Source organism: Emydura macquarii, unplaced genomic scaffold (assembly GCF_026122565.2).
Source record: "Emydura macquarii macquarii isolate MOO-44397 ecotype Brisbane River unplaced genomic scaffold, CSIRO-AGI_Emac_v2 contig_2246, whole genome shotgun sequence".
Lineage (NCBI taxonomy): Eukaryota > Metazoa > Chordata > Testudines > Chelidae > Emydura > Emydura macquarii.
In genome coordinates, this window is record NW_027132383.1 from 3,564,578 (window position 1) to 3,588,476 (window position 23,899).

The 23,899-nt window shown below is 52.2% G+C and overlaps 1 protein-coding gene across 23 annotated transcripts in view; it reads left to right on the forward strand.

Moving 5' to 3' along the window:
• The first annotated feature begins 15,447 nt into the window (after window positions 1–15,447).
• SCRIB (scribble planar cell polarity protein) overlaps window positions 15,448–23,899 on the forward strand; it is a 216,294-nt gene continuing 207,842 nt past the window's right edge. For all 23 annotated transcript variants that reach the window (XR_010922039.1, XM_067560190.1, XM_067560200.1 and 20 more), the window contains exon 1: window positions 15,448–15,925. Coding sequence is in view for 22 of the 23 variants with exons in the window: in XM_067560190.1 (XP_067416291.1) it covers window positions 15,764–15,925 (162 nt within the window). In the remaining variant the exon portion in view is untranslated. The remainder of the gene's footprint in view (window positions 15,926–23,899) is intronic.

The following is a 23,899-nucleotide window of genomic DNA, read 5'->3' on the forward strand; positions in this document are numbered from 1 at the left end:
CTCTCCACGCCCTTATCCAGTCATGAATTAAAATTTCAATAATACTGGACCCAGGACTGACAACTGTGGGACCCCACTTAGATACACCCTCCTATTTTGACAGTGAACCATTGATAACTACCTGCCTCTCACCCTTCATTGTACAAGGAGCCTAGCAGTGGTGTACCGAGAGTCTCCGGGTGCCCAGGGGCCAAGCCTACATTTGCGCCCCCACAGGGCAGGAGGGGTCTCAGCACCCCCCAGCTTCCCTTGGGAGGGGGGTGTCTGTACCTGCCGGGGGGGTGAGGGTTGGGAGGGTGCAAATGAATGCTGGGCTCTACTGCCCCCCACCCCAGCACTTACCCGCCACACAGCGCCTGCCTCTCCCGTCGCTGGCTCGGATGGGGCGGCCACGCCCCTGAGCCTGGGGAGGGGGGCTGGGATGGCTCTTCATGATATGTGTGGAGGAGGGGTGCTGAGGGACACCCCGCAGAACCTCCTGCACCACCTGGCCAGCATGAAGCGCAGGCTGGTGCCCAGGGCCCTGGTCCCCCCCCCCCCCCCCCCAGTATGCCACTGGAGCCTAGGTGCCTAACTCAGGCTTTGTGAATCCTGGTGATGTTCCTGTGATTTTCTAGGTGCCTAAGCATTAGGCACTGTGATGCTCAGTGTTGCAACACCTAAGTGGCTCTGTGTCTTTTTTTCCTCTGCCTCAGTTCCCCATCAAACACACCCTGGAGTAGGCCACTGTCTTAGAGAAGAATGTGCCCTGCTTTCACTGCGGTGGGAGCCTTATTTGAAGTGGGACTGTTGGGAGTTTCTACCTGTACATCTCACATCATCATGCTTCTGGGGGGGAAGTGGTTGATAGAGCTAAGACTGCTTGTGCAGCAGGCTGCCAGGCCGGGGACAAGGTTGCTGCTCAGACTACTTCCAAAAGCTGCAACAGTGAAGAATTCCACTATATAAGTGATTACCTTCTCCTGGCCAATGCCTCATTTGCTCACTGCACCCACCATGTTAAAGGGACAAAGTGGGGTTCGTTAGTAAGGCCTGGGGTTGTGCTGTGCCTATAACATTTATTTGTGTTCGGAGAGCACCCAAAATGTTCTAAGCATTGTCCGTACACATGAACAAATACAGCTCACATTCTTTAGGGCCTGTAATGGTCTCCCATATCATAGATTACCTTGAATGATGAAGAAATGTAAGAATGAAGTAGGGGAATGAACACAACAAAAATCTCATATTAAAATAAACTCCTGTACTGCAAAATAACAACTGGATCCAGAAGTTTTCCAGACCATTGCAGTCCAGAAGGGCTGACTTCAGCCCCAGGTAATTTGGTTGAAATTATATTTAAAAATAGAATTGTAAAACACCTTCATGACCATGATTTGACAGGGACTAACCAGCATGGCTTCTTCAAAGGAAAACTGCCTCTCTAGTCTACTGGAATTATTTGTGTGTGTGGACAAAATAGTGGATAGAGAAGAATTGGCTGACAATTTATGAGGACTTTCAAAAAAGCCATTAACAAAGTCCCTGTAGTAGGCTATAAAGGAAACGGGGATGAGCAATGAGAACAGGGATTGGGAAAAGGATGGACAATATGGAAAATGGAAGAAGGGAATTGAAGAAAGAACGAAAGAATGTCAAATCAAAACATAAGAAAATAGTCTGTCCAAAAGTTCCAGAGTCCCTATTGCTGCTCTCGCTGCCTTGGCCCCCCGCTGCTGTTGGGGAAAGGAGGAGTCTCTTGGCTGCACTTTCTTTCTCTATCAGGCCTGTGGCTGAAGGTAGAAGAGGGCCTCCCTATGGACCCACGCTAGTGGTGGAGAGGAGCCCCAGTTGTATTTCAACCCCTGCTACTGTTAATAGTGCTTGCAGCAAGAAAGGGAGTAGGGGCAGGAGTAATAGGGGCAGGACACCCCAGCTGCCCAGCCCTGGTCAAGGCTCAGGGAAGCAGCCACCAGGGCCAAAACAAAACTTTTGAAGGTACACCTGAGGGCGACACTCCAGGACAGTTACCGGATCCTGCCCCCTTTCCACAACAGATTGTCCCATTTCTACTGTGCCAGGTCCTGAATAACATCGGACAGGTGGGTGTTGCGCCCGGTAGAAGTGGGATACTCCCTCCAATTTTGTTCTACACCACCCCCACTTCCCAGTCAGGGACCCCTCTCACAAGCAACTTCTCATAAGAGAGGTGCAAGAGCTGCTTCACACTGGAGCGGTAGAAGAGGAGCTAAGGGGAAAGGGGTTCTACTCCAGATATTTTCTAAGCCTGAAGGCGAAAGGGGGGCTCAGGCTTATCCTCGCTGTGCAGAATCTCAACAAGTTCATAAGGAAGCTGACATTCCACATGGTCTCCCTAGCCTCGATCATTCCCTCTCTGAATCCGGGGGACTGGTATGCTGCCCTCGACCTAAAAGATGCTTACTTCCATAGCTCAATAATACCCTCTCTCCCACAGGAGGTTTCTCGGGTTCGTAGTAGGACACAATCACTACCAATTTTCTGTCCTCCCAAAGGGCCTATCAGCGGCTCTGGTAGTTTTTACCAAACGCATGGCCGTGGTCCTGCATTCCTGAGGAGGCGCAGTGTCCAGATATACCCATATCTGGACAATTGGCTAGTCACAGGCCACTCCAGGGAGCAGGTAGAAGCACAAGTCGTTCTAAGACGAGTGACGTTCCTCAACCTGAATCTGCAGCTAAACGTGAGCAAATCAACCCTAGTGCCCATGCAAAGAACAGAATTTATAGGGGCAGTCCTGGACTCAGTACAGGCCAGAGCTCTGCTGCCAGTCTTGTTTCCAGACTACGGGCTACATAATAAGGACTCTCAGCAATTTTCCTACCACGACAGCTCGAAGTTGCCTGACACTTCTAGGCCACGTGGCCTCCTGCACGTACGTGGTCCGGCATGTGAGGCTGCAATTCAGACCTCTTCAGTTGTGGCTGGCATTGGTCTACTGACCCCACAGAGACAGTCTGGACAGGTGGTCTCTCTCTCACCACAGGTTGTAGAGTCCCTTCAGTGGTGGCTCAACCCCAGCATGTGTGCCAAGGGGTCCTAGTTGCCAGGCTGCAACCGTCGGTGATGGTGATGGACGCTTTGGCCTTAGGGTGGGGAGTGCACCTCGGCGAACTGAGACCCCAAGGCCTGTGGTCCCCAGAGGAGCTGTCACTCCACATAAATGTCCGAGAACTACGGGCTGTCAGGTTGGCCTGCCAGGCATTCCAGTCTCACCTGGCAGGCCAGGAGGTGTCAGTATTGACAGACAACACCATGGCACTGTTCTGTATGAACAGACGGGGGAGCACGTTCCTCTCTCCTGTGCCAGGAAGCCATCAAACTCTGGGACTTCTGCATCGCCCGCTCCATACAGCTCGGCACCAGAACAAGCTGGCGGACATCTCAGCTGCTCCTTCAACACTCACGAGTGGTCTCTCCGCATGGATATCTTGAGGATCATTTTCCAGAGGTGGGGGTTTCCCCAAGTGGACCTATTCACGACGTGGTTCTACAGGAAGTGCCACCAGTTTTGCTCCTACCTGGGGCAGAGCCCAGGTTCCACGGCAGATGAATTCCTCCTTACCTGGCTTCACCACCTGCACTACACGTTCCCACCATTCCCTCTTGTTCACAAGATCCTCCTGAAGATCAGGTGAGATGGGGCCTCGGTCATACTTACAGCCCCAGCATGGCTGAGGCAACACTGGTACACAACGCTGCTGCAGCTATCTGCAGACACCCCAGTCACCCTGCCGCTGGGTCCAGACCTGATCACGCAGAACCACGGTTGGCTGTGTCACCCAGCCTAGAGTCGTGTTATCTCATGGCATGGAAGCTGTGTGGTTGAACCCGAGGGAGGCAGAGCGCTCGGAGCACGTGCAGGAGGTTCTATCTTCGAGTGATTGCTCATATGCATTCCAATATAGGTGTGTGCGCGCCCTGTGCACAGATTCCCGGAACTTTTTTCCCTAGCAAGCCCCACAGGGCCAGCCCAGGAGCCCCCTGGAGTGCCGCGCTCATGTCGCGGTATAAAGGGCGCTGCTGACCTCACGGGCCCCCAGTCCCTTCTTTCTGCCGACTCCGACAGCGGGGATGGGGGGTGGGTTTGGAATGGATATGAGCAGCACATCTCGAAGAACAACAGTTACTGGTAAGTAACCTTGTTTTCTATCTTTGAGTGATTGCTCATATGCATTCCAATTTAAGTGATTGAGTAGCCATACCCTTGGAGGCGGGTAGGAGTCACTGACGAGCGGCTCTGCTCAGCACAGCCCTGCCTACCGCTGTGTCTTCTCTCGCCTGTTGAACAATGGCGTAGTGAGTCGTAAACGTGTGAACTGACGACCAGGTGGCTGCCCTACAGATGTCCTGCAGTGGCACGTTCTGCAGGAAGGCAGCCGAAGAGGCCAGTGCCCTGGTCGAATGTGCCGTTATCACCCCAGGTAGTGGCACTTTCGCTTGCTCGTAACAGAGCTTAATACATGACGTGATCCAAGAGGAGATTCGCTGGGTGGAGACCGGGGAGCCTTTCATCCGATCAGCCACTGCTACAAATAGCTGTGTCGATTTGCGGAAGGGTCTGGTTCTCTCCACGTAGTGTGCCAGGGCCCGCCTGACATCCAACGAATGCCATCTCCGTTCCTCAGCCGAGCCATGTGGTTTCGGGAAAAACACAGGGAGGAAAATATCTTGGTTACAGTGGAATTGGGACACCACCTTGGGAAGGAAGGCTGGGTCGGGCCTCATCCTGACCTTATCCTTGTAAAAAACAGTATAGGGGGGCTCCGAAGTTAGTGCTCTCAACTCAGAGACCCTCCTGGCTGAAGTGATGGCCACCAGGAATGCTACCTTCCAGGAGAGGAGTAGCAGGGAGCATGTGGCCATGGGCTCAAAGGGGGGTCCTGTCAACATGGTGAGGACCAGGTTTAAATCCCAGGGGGGGACAGGGTCTCGAACCTGTGGAAACACTCTCTCCACCCCTTTCAGGAATCTAACTGACGTGGGGTGGGAAAACAGCGACCGTCCCTCCATCGGCTGGTGAAAAGCCGAAATAGCCGCCAGGTGCACCTTCAAAGAGGCCAAGGCCAGGCCTTGGAGTTTAAGACTTAGAAGGTATTCTAGAATCACTTGTATGGGCGAGCAGGTAGGAATAACACCCATGGTCTCCGCCCAGGCCATAAAGCGCCTCCACTTCGCCCGGTATGTAACCTGCGTGGAGGGTTTTCTACTACCGAGCAAGATCTGTTGAACCTGCAAGGAACAGGCCCTTTCACCCTCCGTCAGCCAGAGAGTCTCCAGGCTGTCAGATGGAGGGAGTCCAGGTCCGGGTGCAGAAGGCGCCCCTGGTCCTGGGAGAGTAAGTCGTACCAGGTAGGGAGTGTGATCGGCGTAGCAATGGATAGGTCGAGCAGTGTACTGTACCAGAACTGCCTCGGCCACGCCAGGGCAATCAAGATGACCTCCGCCCTGTCCCTCTTGATCTTGAGAAGGACTTGAGGGAGGAGAGGGATGGGGGGAAAGGCGTACATCAGGGACCCCGACCATTCTATTAAGAACGCGTCGGAGAGGGAGCCCGGCTCGCGGCCTCTGAGTGAGCAGTATCTCGGGCACTTCTTGTTGCGCGAGGATGCGAAGAGGTCCAGAAGGGGAGTGCCCCACACACGGAAGATTGAAGTCGCTACCTCGTGGTGAAGCGACCACTCGTGTCGGGGAGAAAACGACCTGCTTAAGCGGTCTGCCTCGTCGTTTCTGATCCCGGGAGGTGAGAGGCAAAGATATGGAAATTGTGTCTCACCGCAAACTCCCATAAAGCCATAGCCTCCTGGCACAGGGCCGAGGAGCACGCTCCCCCCTGCCTGTTCATGTAGAACATGGCTGCTGTATTGTCCGTGAGGACACGGACTCCCTCGCCCCTCAGGAACCTGAGGAAGGTTTTGCAGGCCAACCGGACTGCTCTGAGTTCTCGGACATTGATATGTAGAGCTCTCTCCTCCGGTGACCATGACCCTTGGGTTCTCAGGCCTCCGCTGATGTGGGCTCCCCATCCCATGTCCGAGGCGTCCGTGATAAGGGTCATGGATGGAGTCAGGTCTCTGAACGGAACTCCCTTGAGCACCTCTATCGGGTCCCTCCACCAGTTGAGGGAGGACAGCACCTGTGGGGGAATCGTGACCACCTTAGTCAGCGAGTGTCTAGAGGGTGCATAGGTAGACGCTAGCCATGCTTGTAAGGGCCTTAGCTTAAGGCGGGCCAGCCTCACCACGTACGTAGAGGCTGCCATATGACCCAACAGCTGTAAACAGCGTCTGGCTGTCGTCATAGGAGATGTTTGTAAGTCTGTGATCAGGGATCCCATTGCCTCGAAACGCGGCCGAGGTAGAAACGCTCTGGCCTGTATGGCATCCAAGGAGGCCCCTATAAAGTCTATACGCTGCACCGGGGCGAGTGTGGACTTCTGCTCGTTAATAAGCAGGCCCAGTCTGGTGCACGTAGCGCAGGCCAGCTCCAGGCTGTGCTGCACCTGCTCACACGATCTACCCTTGATGAGCCAGTCATCCAAGTAGGGAAAGATCTGAACCCCCTTACGGCGTAAGTGTGCCGCCACTACCGCCATACACTTAGTGAAAACTCTTGGGGCTGAGGACAGGCCAAAGGGTAGTGCCGTGAATTGGTAGTGGCCTCCCTGTACCCTGAATCTCAAAAATCTCCTATGTCCCGGTAAAATGGAGATATGGAAATAAGCATCCTTTAAATCGAGGGCAGCGTACCAGTCCCCTGGGTCTAGGGCCGGAATTATGGAGGCAAGGGATATCATGCGGAACTTAGTCCGTCTGATATACTTATTCAGACGACGGAGATCCAAGATGGGTCTCAGACCACCCTTGGCCTTGGGAATCAGGAAGTATCTAGAGTAGAAACCCTTTCCCCTTTCCGTCAGCGGAACCTCCTCTACCGCACCAAGCTCCAGGAGAGAGTGGACCTCCTGTAGTAGGAGCTGCTTGTGCGTGGGATCCCCCATATTTAAGGAAAAAGCGCCACCCTCAGAATCGCTGTCAAAAGCGTTTATTACCATTCGCGCCGCCGGTTTTTCCTCCCTGTTGCGCCCGCGCAGAGGATCCTTGCCGATCCCGGCAGTTAGGCCCTCGAAAGCGGTCCCGTCCCCTTCTCTGCTGAGTGCGTCTAGGGGCTGGCCTGGGCGGGGGAGGTGGCTGGCGCTGAGTCTGAGGGCGAGACTGGCGTCTTACTGCTTGAGGAGTGTACAGCCCTAGGGTCCTCAAGGTGGACCTAGAATCTTTGAGGGCATGCAACTTCTCATCCGTCCTCTCCGAAAACAGGGCGGATCCCTCAAAGGGGAGGTCCTGAATGGCCTGCTGGACCTCCACTGATAACCCCGACGCCTGCAGCCAAGAGCAGCGGCGCATAACTATGGCCGAAGCCATTGCCCTGCTTGCGGTGTCGGCCGCATCACTGGCCGCCTGCAAAGCCGCCTGTGCCACGGCCTCCCCTTCCTGTGTCACCGTGGCCGGGTCTGCTGCCTGGTCCGGGGGAAGGGCAGCAACCAACCGCTGTAATGAGGCCCAGAGATTCTGGTTATATTTGCCCAAGAGGGCCTGGTGGTTAGCCACCCTCAATTGAAGTGCCCCTGTGGAGTATACCTTGCGGCCAAACAAATCCAATTTCCTCCCCTCCTTATCTTTAGGGGTAGTCCCCTGGCCTCCCTGGCGATCCTTTTGATTCGCCGCATCGACTACCGGGGTCCCAGGAGCCGGGTGGCTATAGAGAAACAAAATTCTCCTTAGGCACATAATATTTTCTCTCTGTTCCCTTGGATGTTGCGGGAACAGAGGAAGGCGTTTGCCATAGGGCCTTGGCAATGCTCATGACACTGTCATGAACGGGAAGGGCCACCCGTGAAGAGCCTGAGGACCCTGAAGGGCCGAACAGTGGGTTGTCCTCCTCGGACATCTCCTTAAGCGGTAGCCCCAGATTATTCGCCACCCGCTTAAGGAGTTCTTGGTGCGCCGTAAAATCAAAAAGGGGCGTCCTATGATCTCTGGAGGTGCCCTCATCAGGGGACGAAGAGGAGGACAAGGGGAGAGGCCCTGTAGATGGGCCTTCCTCGGGGTCTGAGTCCCCATCAGAGGGAACGGTTGGTGGCAACTGTGAGGGTGGAGGAGGAGGTTGCACCACCGCAGAATGGAGCGAGTCAGCACCCTGCGTCTGCTGAGCTGCCCACGGACCCCAATACTGCCAGTGCCAAGGTCCCGGCTGCCACCCTGGTACAGGCAACTGTCCCGCATCCCCTTTGCGATCTCGGCGCCCCAAGTCCCAAGACAGTCTCTTATGACGCCTTTGCGGGGAGCGGCTTCGTGAAGAGGAGGAAGAGTAGCATCGATGCCTATGATGCCTCCTGGATGAGGACCGACTAGACGAACCAGAGGATTTTCTCCGTCTGCGGTCGGACCACTTATGCCTGCGTTTGCCGCCACGGGAGCAGGAGCGGTGGTTTCTACGGCTACGCGTCGAGGATCTCGACCGTGGACGTTGAGCTGCTTCCAACGCGAAGCTTGGTACCGAGGACGCCGGGACAAGCGCGTGCCTCGTTACCGATAGGCTCGGTGCCGCGTGGGCCGGTGCCGCGTGGGCCGGCGGTGCCATCAGGTTCGGTGCCGCGCAAGACGATGCGGTGGCGCCGGTGCCGTCAGAGGCGGTGCTGTCGGTGGCGGTACCGGTGGGGTTGGTGCCGAAAGCCCTGTAGTCATAGGTATGGACGGCGTCGACCACATCACGGAAGGCTGCTGCCCCGATGGACCTGGCAGCATCGACCAACCCGGTGCCGGTGTCCCCACTACAGAGGACGGGACCAATACAGACGGTGCCCTCTTGGGAGGGGTGTCCCGAGCCTTGCTACGGCGCCGTGCCTCTCCGCTCTCGGGGGGGCTCGAGTCCGACTCCTGAGTGGTACTGGAGTCAACTCTGACAGCCGAGCGCCCGCTCTTTGTGCCTCTAGACTGCCCGCGGTGCCGAGGCGCTCGACGACCTCGAGTCGGAGCTCGGAGGGGATGCGCTCTCCGCCCTCCGCAACCGTCTGGGTGAGGATTGAGAGCGTTGGTTCCTCCACCCACCGGGGCCACCCAGCGCGGGTTTGCCCCGAGACGCCGGTCCCGCGCCCCTCGGCCGAGGGGGGGACGGAGGCGTGGGCAAGGTCATGAGGGCCCTTGCCGCATCGAACGCCTCCGGCGTCGACGGCCCTTGTAGAGGCTCTCCCCCACCCTTTAGAGTCGGGGGAGGCTCCCTACGAGGAGACACCGGTGCCGGAGGAACCTCCATGGCACGTGGCTGGGGTGTCTCCTTCTCCTCCCTTTGCTTCCGGGAGGAGTCCTTGGAAGCGGTGCCGGCGGTCTTGGTTTTCTTCGGCACCGAAACCCTCGGTGCCGCAGCCGGTGCCAGCGGTGCGCTCTGCACCGAGCATAGACTCGGTGCCGGTGACCTGGACGGCTCGGACGCCGGTCGGAGTGCCGCTTCCATGAGAAGTGACTTCAGCCTCGCATTCCGTTCTTTTTGGGTGCTGGGCTTAAAGGACTTGCAGATCCTGCATTTCTCCCGTCGGTGCTGCTCTCCGAGACAACGGAGGCAGCGATCGTGGGGGTCACTAACAGGAAACTGCTTCGCGCAGAGGGAACAGCTCTTGAAGCCCACGGAGCCCGGCATGGCTCCGGTCAAAAGCCCCTAAGGGCCCTTGAACACAAAGTCAGTGGCTTCAGCAAACTGTCCTTGACTTCTGAATAACAATAGTTCTTTCAACAACTGATCGCTAATCGATGTAAGTAGCTAGGGACTGCTGCTTGCAACGGCAAGTGGCAGAAGTTCCAGCAACCGTCAGAGGCGGAAAGAAGGAACTGGGGGCCCGCGGGGTCAGCAGCGCCCTTCATACCGCGACATGAGCGCGGCACTCCAGGGGGCGCCTGAGCTGGCCCTGCGGGGCTTGCTAGGGAAAAAGGTTCCGGGAATCTGTGCACGGGGCGCGCACACACCTATAGTGGAATGGATATGAGCAACACATCTCGAAGAGAGAACAACAGTTACTGGTAAGTAACCCTGTGTTTTTGGAATGCTCATGGCATACTGAACATTATTGTGGTGGTAGCATGTTTCCTGCAATGTCATACATATGTACAGATATGAAACTTTGCTGTGTCACGTCCCCAAATGTGTCTCTGACATGGATTGAATAGATGCAGATGAACGAACACAAGCTGTGTTTCCACACGCACCAGAGGCATGCGTACAGGAACAATGGACTGGCCTAAGCACCTGTGAGCACTTTGGTTCAAGTGGAAGAAATCATGCCCATTGCCAGACAGGGCCGATCACCTGACCCCAGGGGGTGTTGGGAAAACGTGTTAAAAGCTGGAGGCGTCTTTGTCTTGGGCTCTCCCCTGGAATCTATCTTCCAAGCAACATCAAAGACTGGCACCTACCCACAGGGAGAGGCGGGGACTGGTTGCAAGATGCATCGCAAGCAGGGTATGTGGTAAGCTAACAGCATAGATTGAAAGGACTGATCTATTAATCTGATATAACATAACTGATATAGCTGATCTATTAATCTGATATAACATAACTGATATAGCTGATCTATTAATCTTAGTTTAGGAGGCGAGTCATCTTTTAGTCCCGGGGGTCAAACATACGACCCGCGTCCGGAGACGTGCTGCCGCCCAACGAGAGGGCATTGCCGCTTTAAGGGATTTCTCTGCGCCGGCATCGCAGCTTTAAGAGATTTCAGGGACTCTTAAAATGGCAATGCCGGACGCAGAGAAATCCCTTAAAGCGGCAATGCACTCAGTCCGGGACCTCCCTAAATCCCACAGCTGAAAAGGGCTGATGCCGCACCGCCGAAAAGTGGAAGGCGGCTTGAATTTTTCAGCGGCGAGAATTGCATGGCCCCTGGGAAGTGCACTTTATGATCATTTGGCCTGTCACCATCAGCGAGTTTGACACCTGTTTTAGTCGATTGTGAATAACTCCTTGATACATTATGAATCTGACTGAGATTCACTTAAAGTCTTGCTGTAGTCATTAAACTTGTTCGTTTGTTTCATCTAAAACAGGGCGTGCGGATTGAGTGTGTGCAGAGATCTTTCTCAGAGTGACAGAGCTGGTGCATATCGATGTCTTTGATAAACTGACGGACAAGTGTAAATGAGCCTGCAGTGTACAGCACTGAACCCTGCAAGACGGCTGTTCCCACGGTGGCATCTGGGACTGGGGGTGTTTGCTGGGGGCTATCCCATGAGCAGCTGGCCAGAGCGCTCCTTCGCTAGGCCAGGGACCAATTATTCACAAGAGGCTGGGCGTGGGCTGACCAGGAGTGGGTAGTTCACACAGCAAAGCAGGATAAGTCGGGGCCCAGGAGTGAGGAATTTGGGTAGCATGGCTATACACCAGCCCAGATTGCAGAGGGGGGAATGTTACAGTGAGATATCGGCTTGAATGAACCCCACCTATGGAAAATGGCGGCAGAATTTACAATTTTGTCCTTAGTCGCTTGCAATAATCTCCTTAGAAAACCACCAAGATCCTTTTCCCCATCTTGAGCGCACACACCCTCTGCGGGCTGAACTCACCATGTTGAGGATGTTTGCCGAGCTGTGTGCTCGCCAAGGTACAATGAGAAAGAGGTATATTTTACTATAATCATTCGATACTGAGAGTGCACTAACAGTCATGCTTGTTTATTGTTTCTTGTGCTTCTGCAGATGTGGTGTTCAGTGGAAGTCCCAACACATCCGAGGAGCACCTCCGCCAGATAAGGAAGTGACCAAGGAGGAGCAAGGAGAACATTTCGAGAGGGCTTGCATTAACACAACTCCAACACTGGGCTTCCCGACTCCAAAGTGATTTGCTACTGACCAGTAGCAGTCTGGAGTTACCAGGTTCCACACAGCAATTATTGCGTGCTTCTCCACCAAGAGGGCAGCTCTCATTTTGGTGTCCTTACACTGCAGTGCTGGGGCAAGCGCCGCACACAGTTCCAGGAAGGTGGCTTTGTGCATCCAAAAGTTCTGTGGCCACTGCTCATCATCCTAGACCTCCATAACGATGTGATCCCACCATTCACTGCTTGTTTCCCATGCCCAACATTGTGTGTAGTTGCTCCATGAATGCCAAAAGTAGTTTGGCATTGTTTCTTTCTATGGCAAACAGCAGTCAGGACCTCAGATTCCTGTTCAGATTGGGAGCTCATGATATAGTGTATGATCAGCTGCGTTGTGTTCATAACATTGACCATAACAGTAGAGAGCAGTGCAGAATCCATCCTTTCACACAGATGGTGGATGCTCAGTAAAGACAGACTGATGAAAAATGGTGCAAAATACAGTTGGAACCTCATGGAATGATGGGACAGAAAAAACTGCATCATGGGACGTTGAGTCCTCACCCATGATGCACTGCGATTCACTCCACCTTCCCATGACTCCTAGCTGCAGAAGGTGGTGAGTAGTACAATCGGATAGCAACCCACAATGCACTGTTCTCCCTGTCGGTGCTAGGGCACCAACTGTGGACAGGCTCCACCGACAGAAGGCACATTGTGTCAACATGCACAAGCAATGAGTGCCATGGAAAAGCCCATGAGGAAATTAATAATTCTGTCTTTAGAGCAGGGTTTGAATGGTGGGCAGTAAACGAGAATGGAGGCCACACAATGAACAAAAGGGATAAACAACATTTTGAATTCAATGACCATAATCATTCGATGACCATGATCCAACTTGTGCACTGAATGAGGCAAGGTCTCGTGAGAAACATAGTATGTGATGACGTAATTAGATATTGTATCATAATGTAGTTGAGGTCCAGAGGGGTAGCCGTGTTCGTCTGTTTTTAGCAAAACAGCGAGAGTTCTGGGGCACCTTAAAGACTAACACATTTATTTGGGCATAAGCTTAAGCTGTCTTATCGTAATATATACATCCAATAGGTTCAAGGTAAGATTCTGTGGGCAACCTTACTAATGGCATTTCTCAACTTTAGAGTGCTTGAATTTGCAACCGTTAGAGAGACAAGGTGGGTGAGATGATAGTTTTTATTGGACCAACTTCTGTTGGCAAAACCATTGTTGTTTTAATTGAGTGGGTGAGTGTATCAGACACAGCACCGCCAGTTCCAGCCCCTGTGAGAACGATGACACAAGAAGCTCCAGCCCTCTCACAGATTTCAGCTCTGATGGGGGGCGAAGCTGAGACCTCTTCCCTCAGGAGCCAACACCATTCCCACAGGAGGGGAGGAAGCAGAAAGAGCTCGGCAGGACGGGGCAGCTCTGCTCTCTCTTCCCCTCCTATGAGCAATGGGACAGGTCCTGCTTCTCCTCCCAGCTCCCCCACTGCAAAACCTGGCCTGGGACAGGGTGTGTGTGTGTGTGTGTGGGATGAACCTGCGGAGCTATAAAAGGTGCAGAGGCGAGGCTGGGAAGTAGAACAGATTGTGGGAGGCTGGGCAGAATTGAGTGGGGGGCTTTGGGGTTGACAAGTGGATGTGGGGGTGAAAGCTCCTGCTGCAGGAACCAAAATCACCGTAATACATTTGGGAGCATTGGCAACACATTGACCCACACACGGCAGGAGTGGGAAATAGCAGTAGGAGTTCACTAACGAAAGAGCAAAACCACTATTTTTTAATTGATATTTTGGGGTCTCACTCAGGATTTTTGAAACTTTGGGGTTGGCTATCCTATATATACAAATAAATATTAAGCTCAGGGCCTACAGATGATCAGGAGCAAGGTCGTGAAGTTTCTCCCTTTTTCAAAATGGCTGCTGTCTCCCATTGTTCTTAACTGGACTGAATTCAGATTGCTCCATCTTAAGGTAGGCACTATTTTCACCACAGATTATTAAGTGACAGGAAGGCTGCTCCTAGTAAAGACGGCTGGCATTGCCCATCATTCCCAATGGGGCTGAAGCCAGGCGCCCTCAGGGAAGGTGGCTGCCCCTGTGCTGGCAGGGAGACAGAGAATAGGTGACACAGGGCAGTGCCTGAGTCTAAGGCTTGGCCTGCACTAAAAAGTAGTATTGGCATAGCTACCTTTCAACAGAGTCATGCTAACTAACCAACCCTTGCGTAGCTGCAGCTATTCCCGTGGAAGAGAGCTTCTGTCAGAATGGCGAATAGTTGTGCGGGGAGATGGTATTCTTGTACTGACAGGAAAACGTCTGCTGGTAGGGTGGGCTTTGTCTACACGCTGGGGCTGTGCCAGCACAGCCTTGCACTAGTGTGATACTTTTCTTTCCGAAAGTTGCTTTTACTCAGGTATGTTTGGCCTTTTTAAAGAATGGCCCCATGTCCCTTTGCTCTATGTGGGGCTGTAGTCGCAAAGTGCCCTCAGTCAATACGGCTGTGATAATCTCCCCTTGCCTTGATACTCAAAGATACCCATTAGGCTGCTCCTGCTACACATGGCCGCCCTCTCCCTTGTTTCTAGGAGGGTTGAACTGAAACCAGGCTGCCAGCAGGAAAGATGGCTGCCTCCCGTGCGCTGTAGCAGTGGTTTCAACCTAGTCACCATCGTGGGCCGCATCCACGCAATACATATACTACCTGTACGGCCCCGAGGCTGTCCCGTGGGCCGTAGCTGTGTGCTGAGCGGGCTGGGAGTGGGCTGCAGGGGAGAAGCACTGCTCCAGAGTTTCAGAGCCGCAGAAGCCGTTGGCAGGGCCGGGGACCGATGGGGGACAGGAGGGTGTGTGTGGGCAGAGTGGAGAGCAGCGAGGAGACTGGTGGGGAGGGACCATGTATGAGGGAGGGGAGGGGAGGGTCTGTGGGGCGAGGAGCATGAGAGACAGCTGTGGGGAAGGTCTGTGGGGCAGGAGAAGTGGCGCTAGTGAGGGTGAGGGTCTGTCTAGTCAGAGGGGGAGGGGAGGGGTTGGATGTCTGGGAGAGGGAGACAGTGGGGGAGGGGAAGATGTGTGGGGGTGGAGAACGGGAGCAGCAGGGATGCAGACCGTGGGTGGGGAGAGTGTGTGTCTGGGAGCGGGGGAGGGGAAGGTCTGTGTGGGGGCAGGGGGAGACGGGGCGGGTCTGGGATGGACCCGCAGACGGGAGACGGACACCGGCGCAGCTGCAGGCGCCTGTCTCGGCCGGGAGTGGGGCGGGGACCACCGCCGGCTCATCAGCATGCCGCTGTCTCGCGCTTGGACACAAATCTCGCGGGGCATGCTGGGAGCTGTAGTTTGGAGGTGCGGGGCGCGTCGCGGGGCATGCTGGGAGCTGTGGTTTGGAGGCGCGGGGCATGCTGGGAGCTGTGGTTTGGAGGCGCGTCGCGGGGCATGCTGGGAGCGGTAGTTTGGAGGCGCGGGGCGCGTCGCGGGGCATGCTGGGAGCTGTAGTTTGGAGGCGCGGGGCGCGTCGCGGGGCATGCTGGGAGCTGTAGTTCCGTGTGGTTGGACTCTGTTGCCCAGCGCCCATCGCGGGCGGGAGGCGGAGCGGAGCGGCCTGAGGGGAGCCGGCGGGGCTCGGCCCGAGCGCTTCAGAGATCCAGGCTGGAGTCGGAACCGCCGCGGCCAGAGTAGGAGGGAAGTAGGCCCGCGGCGGCGATGCGGAGACCGAGTCTCCCCGGCCATTGAGACCCGGAGCCGCCGCCCCTTCCCCGCCCGAGCGGGGCCGGCGAGGAGGAGCCGGAACCGCGGGCCCCTTCCCCCTCCTGGAGCCGCCCCGGCTCGCGCCTCGCGCTCGGTCGGAGCCCCCGGGCCCGGCGAGGATGCTGCGCTGCATGCCGCCGCTGTGGCGCTGTAACCGGCACGTGGAGGCCCTGGACCGGCGGCACTGCTCGCTGCAGGCCGTGCCCGAGGAGATCTACCGCTACAGCCGCTCCCTGGAGGAGCTGCTGCTGGACGCCAACCAGCTGCGGGAGCTGCCCAAGGTCAGCGCCGAAGGGCTGGGGGCTGCTCCCGGGTGAGGCTGCCCCTCTCCCTCGTGCGAGTGGGCTGGGGCAGGGCAGGGCGGGGCAGGCCCAGGCCCAGTCAGGCCGAGCCGAGCCGGGCCGGCACCGAGCGGGCACCATCAGTCCCCGCTGCTCTGAATCTCGCTACTGGCCGGCCCGGCCCGGCCCGGCCCGACCCGGCAGCACGCCGCGCTGAGGTGGGCAGGGCAGTCCAGTCCAGTCGTGGCGGGTGCAGTCCGTGTGGGCAGCCCCCTGCAGAAGGGGGTCGTGACACAGGTGAGGGGTGGGGGAGGAGAGGCGTGCCCCAGTGTGTGCGGACAGACAGCGCGCTGAGGTGGAGGCGGTGCATGGGGTGGGGGGAAGGACCCTGGAAGAGGGGCAGTGGGTGGGTGTATGTGCATTCCAGGGGGAAGGGCATCAGACGCACTTAGGAGGTGGAGGGGTGCAGGTAATGGGGGGCAGCTCGGCCAGGTGGGGGTGGTGCACTGGTAAGAGTCAGGTGGGAATTCAGTGCTACCAGAAGAGTGCTTTGCTAGTGAGCGGAGCAGGCGGTAAGGTAAGGAAGCAGGCATAGCCAGGTGGTATTGGTAATGGGGGGAGGATGTAGTAGCAATAAAGGGGTTGTGCACAGGTAACAGTGCGCAGGTAACTGGGGGAGTCTCTGGAAGGCATGCACAGAATATAAATAGAAGGATGTTGAAGGATGGGGGGAGGATGTAGGAGGCACATGGGGACCAGGAATGAGGCGCTAGAGGGGTTGTAATTATTCCATTTGTATTTTTATGTAAAATGTTTCCTGAAAAAATCCAACCCATTCAAATTTTGGGGTCAGTGGGAAAGGCTCTTGGTCTGGTCCAAACTTCTGCCTTTCCTTGGGGCTGGGGTTGCTTTGAACAAACTTGACCTCTTGCTCATTCAGTTTCCTCAGTTTTGTCTTTAGGGATGGTGGGTGGGGAGAGCTTGGTAAAAAAATGAATAAATGCACCTCATTTCCTCCCAATACTTCTTCCATTTCACCTGCTCTTGTCACCTCCCCCTTGGAGAATGCTGCCTGGTCTAAAAGCTAGATTTCCTTTTATGGTAGCTGGACTGGGCTCTAGCAGCTTTCAATGATAAACTTGATCTGCAAGTTAGGTGCATTTGTTCCTCCTTCCTGGTGGTGCTGTCCCATCCTGGGGACTCACCACCAGAGTTCTCTCTGATGGCTCCTTTGTGTGATTTAGGCATGTTTACACTTAGTGCTGCAGTGGCCCAGCTGCACCTGTTTAGCTGTGCTGCTGTAGTGTTTAGTGGTGAAGCCCTCCCATCGACATAGCGCTGTCTTCACTGGGAGTTCAGTCAATATAACTGTTGCTCAGGGTAGTGGATTTACACCCGTGAGTGATGTAGTTATACTGACATAAGTTTGTAACGTAGACTAGGGCTCAGGTCAGACACAACCTACGCCTACAGGAGAGCTTCTCCCGTTGCCATAGTTTATCCAACTCCACGAGAGGTGTGTTGGAGGCAGAAGTCCTTCCATTGACATAGTGTTGTCCTAATGTGGACCAAGTCTTAATTTGAAATGTTAAGTTCTGTGTGGCCTGATGGCTTTGGTCCCCAGAATCTATTTTGGTTTTTATAATTTTCCTGTGCCCATCACCATAGCGCTTGAGTTCCAGGAAAGGAAGCACCCCGTGTCCCACTGACATCTGTACTTTTCAGCCTGTGTAGGATGATTTCTGCAGGGTTGTCAGTATACATAGCAGTGTACAATGGGAAAAACAGCAGATCACTGTGCGCAAGCGTAGCAGGTTGCAGTGGAGTTGTGAGGGGCTCTTGGGTCATTTAATCCAGTGACCAGTTCATGGTGGATGAATGCAATACTGAATGGCATGAGCATAGTCTAGCAAGAACATTTTGTTACAGGGCAGGGAGGGAGCTTGGCCATCAGAGATTCAGAGACTCTTCAGTGCATAGGGAGAGTCGTAAAAGAAGGCATTCAGTCTGGAGTGGGTGGGTGACGGAGTGGATGGGGAGAGGTCAGAAGAAGCTTGGGTGGAGCAGAGAGAGCGGGACTGCGTAGGAGGGTGGAATTGGGCAGGGATTGAAAGTAATTTAATATAGACGTCAGTGCAGGGAAAGAGTGGAGGAGGAGATCTTTAACCTGTTTTGGCAGCTGCATCTTGGAGGGGATTGGTGGTGGGAGATAGGAGATGTGAGGTTGGAAGGCTGCACTAGTCAGATGGGAGATGATGGAAGCCTGGGCAGGCAAGCTAGTTAGATGGGGAGAAGAAAGGGGCTGGGTCAAGGCACCAAACTTGACATCCTACATGTAAGGATGGCTGCACTGCTGGAGTGACTGATAGGAGGAGACCGTGGATACTGGATAGTCTGATTTGGGAAATCATCCAAATTAAACATGGCAGCTGAGGTCCCACCATAGAAAGTGTGGCTGAAGAGAAGAAAGGGCTAAGGTTGCTCATGTTCCATGCTGAGGATTGTAGGAGACAAAGGAAGGTAGCTGTGGGGAATCTCATTGAGTGGGTCCAGATCTTCTGAATGCTTCCTTCCTGCCCAAACTCCTGGAGTGTTTCCAACCCAGGGCAGAAGGCGCTTACCTTGTGGGTTCATCAATGGGTGTTAGCCAGAATAGGCAGAGGTTGCTGTTTGCCAGAGGCTGGGAATGGTCGATGGGATGGATAACTGGATGATTCCCTCTGAAGCACCTGGCACTGGCCACTGTTGGAAGACAGGATACTGAGCTAGATGGATGTTCCAGAGAACAGCTGGTCCAAAGAGCTCTTATTGCTGGCTCCTAGCTGGGAGGAGGGAAGTTGGGCTAACACTTGTGGGTACCCTGGCAAGCTCTGTGGGCTTTGCACAGATCCCTTCCTGCTCTGGCTCCCTGCTGTTTGTACCAGTAGCAGGGCCCTTTCCTTGTAGGTGGAAGTTGTCTGAGCTCTTGCTTCACTGCTGATGGCCTGCAGCAAGAGCTGCCTCCTTTGTCCACAGGCTGTGGCTCTTGCAGCTCAGAGCTGAGTGAAACTGGAGAGCAGTGGTGTTGTCATCTTCCCAAGGCCAGGCGGGGCCTCTGCCATGCTAATTAAGACCAGCTTTTAATTTGCTGGCAACTGGGGCCTGGGTGGAGGCTTCTGAGTTTTTATGTACTTCCTGGAGGAGTAAAGCTGCTCCTTCTAATCTCAGCACTAATTCAGCCTCTCCCTGTCATTGAGGGAGACAGCCAGCAAAGATTCATCAGTGGCTTTAGCTCTTCCCCTCCATCCTGTTGTACTGCTGTGTTGCACTCTGCTGCCCTTTAGAAAGTGTGTTGGCAATGAGCAGGTCCCCTTGGTCTCTGTGCAGAATTCTTTGTGTCTCAGACCTTGTCTAAACACACAAGCTGCAATAATTTAACAAATTCAGTTTAGAAACTGCTTTTGTTTGATTGGTGCAAGTCCTATGTGTGCCACCGACATCCTTTTGAATCCCTTATAGTGATTTAGCTTGACTCTCTTAGGAATCAGTATTTTAAATCAGTGCAACGTTTGCGCTTGGACATGGCTTATGTTTCTCTAAGTTAGAAGTGTATACTGGGGAAGCTACTGCTGTAGTGGTCCTGTCTGAGGGCTGAAGCTGGACAACTGATTTCCTCACTCCATTCTCATCCCTTCCCCTCTCTGCCACAGCTTCCCCTTTTGTCAAATCCTGGACAGTAGTGACCCTGGAAAAGATTTCAGGGGTCATAGTGGATAAGCAACACACCATGAGCTCCCCCTGCAATGCTGTGGCAGAAAGGGCTAATGTGATCATTGGACATATAAACAGGGGAGTAGGAGTAGGGAGGTGATTTTACATCTGTGTACAGTATTGGTGAGACCAATATTGGAGTACAGTGTCCGTTCTGGAGTCCACATTTTAAAAAGGAATTTGAAAAATTGGAGAAAAGACACAAATGATTCAAGGGCTGGAGAAAATGCCTTATAGAGAGACTTAGAGCTCAGTCTGATGTCGTTTATCAAAAAGATTGAGCTGACTTGATTACAGTGTATAAGTATCTTGAGAGGAGGAAAATATCAGGTGCTCTTCTTTTCAGTGGAGAGAGGCATAACAAGAAGCAATGACTGCAACTTAAAGCCAGAAAATTCAAATTAAAAATTTGTGCCTAACAGTGCAGTTAATTAACTTTTGGAACAAACTACCAAGGGAAGCTCAACCTATTTAGCTTAACAAAGAGCAGGCGAAGGGGTCACTTGATGACGGTCTATAAGTACCTACGTGGGAAACAAATATGTAATAATGGGCTCTTTGGTCTAGATCCCATGGCTGGAAGCTGAAGCTAGACACATTCAGACTGGAAATAAGGTGTACATTTTAACAGAGAGGGTAACTAGCCCATGGAACATTTTACCAAGGGCTATGGTGTATTCTCCATCTCTGACCCTTTTTAAATCCAGATTGGATGTTTTTCTAAAAGACATGCTCTGGGGATTACTGTGGGGAAGTTCTATGACCTGTGTGTTATACGGGTGGTCCGACTAGATGATCACCGTGGTCCCTTCTGGTCTCAGAATATACATGAAGGTGGCGAATTCTCCATCTTTTGATATCTACATTTGAGGACTAGATTATTATTATGATCCTTTCTGTCCTGCAAATATATGGCTATGAATCTATAAAATGTGGATTGATACCCACATCTGGGGAGGAGGGATTCTGAGGCCAGAGTCAAGATCAGTGTGCTGACATAAAGCACAAATTAGTGTGGCAAGGTAGGAGCAGCAGGATCACAAAGCTGTGCAGGCTGCTGTGTGCTCAGTTACATTGGACATGAATCTTTCTGCCCAGGATGGCTTTTGTGCTGCTTCTTACCTGTGCCTACCCATTCTATTATATGGGCCCTGTACAAAGCAAGGAAGGGTGGAGACAGAGAGATGGGAAAGACTAGTTAGGTCCTATTTAGTCCTTTCTCAGAGACCAGTTGGAGCTTTCATTGCACCCACTGAATCTCTCTTCTCAATAACTTCACTAACTAACTTCCTGCACCCCCTGAGATGCATGCAGCCCAAGGCCAGCTGCCTGGTATGTGTTAATATGTTCAAGGACCCCTTGCCAGCTCCTTAATGATAGTTATTCTCACATAATCTCCCTCCTTTACTTGCTAGCTAGACTGTAACTTACTCAGTATCTCAGGGGCTCTGGAAATGGTTGGGTCCCTTCCCCACTGGTTGTTGGACCCACTTCTTCCTGCTATGTTTATAAAATCCCTCCTCACTCCACTTGACTGCAGTAATTCGTTCTGCTTTTTCCAGATGTATCTGGCTGGTCTCCTTGACCCATGACATTGATAAATATAGGGAGCACGGTAGTGAGAGGTAATGCTAGCAGGAAGGGAGATGAGCTAGGTGACCTCTGGGACTTGTTCGCCTGCAGTTCCTATGATGCTTTGTTACCTCTCCCTTTTCCATTTGCAGTTCAGGGCATTTTAGCCTTGTGTCTCTGAGCCTGTCCCGTGCAAGCCACCTTCCCATTTCTTGCATTTTTCCTTTTCAGAGGAATTGTTTGTGCCTAATGGTGTCTGAAGATCTCCCACTGCTTCCTCCCACTCAGGCATTTTAACTTTTCCTCCATGGGCTCCTCTGAGGAGATTTCTTCATTCCCCCAAGTTTGCTTCCCTGCATTCTAAGGCCTTGTGTTGCCGCACTCTCAATGCTGCACTCCTTACTGTGCTAAGTTCAGGCTGCGTGAGGTCATTGACTTCCAACTACCATCGTTCTCAGGTTCTCAGCCCATTGCTTTCTTTCAGAGGTAGATCTTATTTGGTATTTGTATTGTGGTGCCACTCAAAGGCCCCCATGAGGAATGGGTTCTCATGGTGCTGTGTGCTGCACAAACACATAGGATGACATGCTCTCTGTCCTGAAGAAATTGTATTCCAGTTGGAAATAACATCACCTAGTGAGTGTGAGCAGTTATTGCGTAATTTGATGGTTCCCAGCAGGGTGGATTGATTTAAATCACCAAGAGAAAATCATTGATTTAAATCAAGTTTCCCACTGATACTTCTTCACCTATTTCTTAAACAATGGTGCAAATCTGATGACTAAAACATGTTAATTTACAACTCAATACAGCATTTTACAACATCTAGAAGGGTATACTTTGTGTACTTTTTTAGGTAACTTGATTTTTATTAATTTAGGAAATAGTACATAATACTCATTACCTGTGTCAAGCTGCAGATGCAGCAGCAGTACATTAGGAATGGTAAGAACTAAATCACACACACACAAACACAATAGCACTTATATTTTATTAAACTAAATCTTAAATGTTACATAAATGTTTCACATTTGCAATTGCAGCAGTCTCCTGAGTTACCGGCTGATGGCTGTCCTTAAACTCTTTTTTTTAAAAAAATGTTCAAAGTTTAGCTCTAACAGACAAGTCATCACATTTGTCCTTAAAACGTATGCTGTCCTTAAAACTTCTACAACTAGCTTTCAGCTTCCCCACTTTCACTGTCATTTTTATTCATAGATTGAAACAGAAATACCAGTTTTCCTGCTTTTTCAACTCCCAGTCAATTTCTTAGCTTTGAGTGAATAATACCAAATGATGAAAATATTCTCTCTCTGCCTGTAGAGGAAGCTACTGCTGTGAAAAGTTGGCTTAGCAACTGAAATAACTCTGTTTCACAGTGCCCAGCTAATGATTTCCACCAATTCAGGGGAGTGACTTTGTTCAAAACATCCTCAGTAAACATGTACTGTTTAAATGGTTCTGCTCCAGCCCTAAAATTTATTATGACAGGCATAACTGAGGAGTGATTTTGAGATGCCCATGCCATGGCAGCGTCATTTTCTTCAGAAGTTAGGCATCTACCTTTATATCTGGGGTTCGCAAGAAAATGAGGTGGAATTAGTGCTTGATCTGTTTGCTTCTTTATTGCCTGTAGTTTAACTTTCTGGTGAGGTATTTCGTTCTTCAATGTCTCTTTGAGAAGTGCCTTCCAAATTTTGACAGCATCAGCAATGCAGCAACATTCAGTTTCTCTGAAGTTTGTTTAAGGGTATAGATATAGGCTTCAGTATACGAAGCATATCCTCTACATTTCTCTCTAATCCAATGTTAGATACTTTGGATGAGATACTTCCATCTATTTTTATCATGGTTTTCTTCACAAAGTTTTATGAGAATAGGCCAGTTCTTAAAAAAATTGTTCAAAACAATCAACCACAGAATTCCATCAAACATCTTGTGGGAGAATTAGTTTGGATCCTCCTGCTCTCTTCAGTGAAGCTGAAGCAAATGGTTGTTACGGAAGTATTTTGTGGCTTCAACATTTTCTTTTATTCCTGGAGAAGATGTATTTAAGTCTTTGGCTAAAAGATGCATTAAATGGGCACTGCAGTCTTATGTTGTAAAAGGAGCATCCTTCCATTTCTTCTTCTAAATATCTTCTCATCTTTGCCATGTTTGCAGCATTGTCTGTGACAAAACTGTGCGCGTGACAGTTGAATTTTTGTTCACAGTTTATTACAGCTTTCACTGCCACTTTTAAATATTCTGTCGTGTGTGCATCTCCCAATGTATCTGTTGTTTCTGAAAGATATGCAACCCCGTCTTCTGTTGTCACACAGGCACATATTACTGGATCATTGTGTACATGGCTCCACCCATCAAGGCTTAAACTGGCAAATTTCCCCTCAGTATTCCTTGCGCACTGTTCAAGTTCCTTCTCATACACTATATCTAGCAACCTTCCACCAATATCTGCTCTACCAGGTGGAGTGTAGCCTGGTTGTAAGGACTCGACCATGTCAATGAAGTGTTTATTGTTAACAATGCGAAAAGTAGAATTTGTGGCATAAATGAACCGAACAATCTTTTCGTCTATGGTATTGTTGGTATTTCCTGGTCCTTACTGCAAACCCATCCGTGGTGGTTTTACTGGATGATTAAAATCTTTTG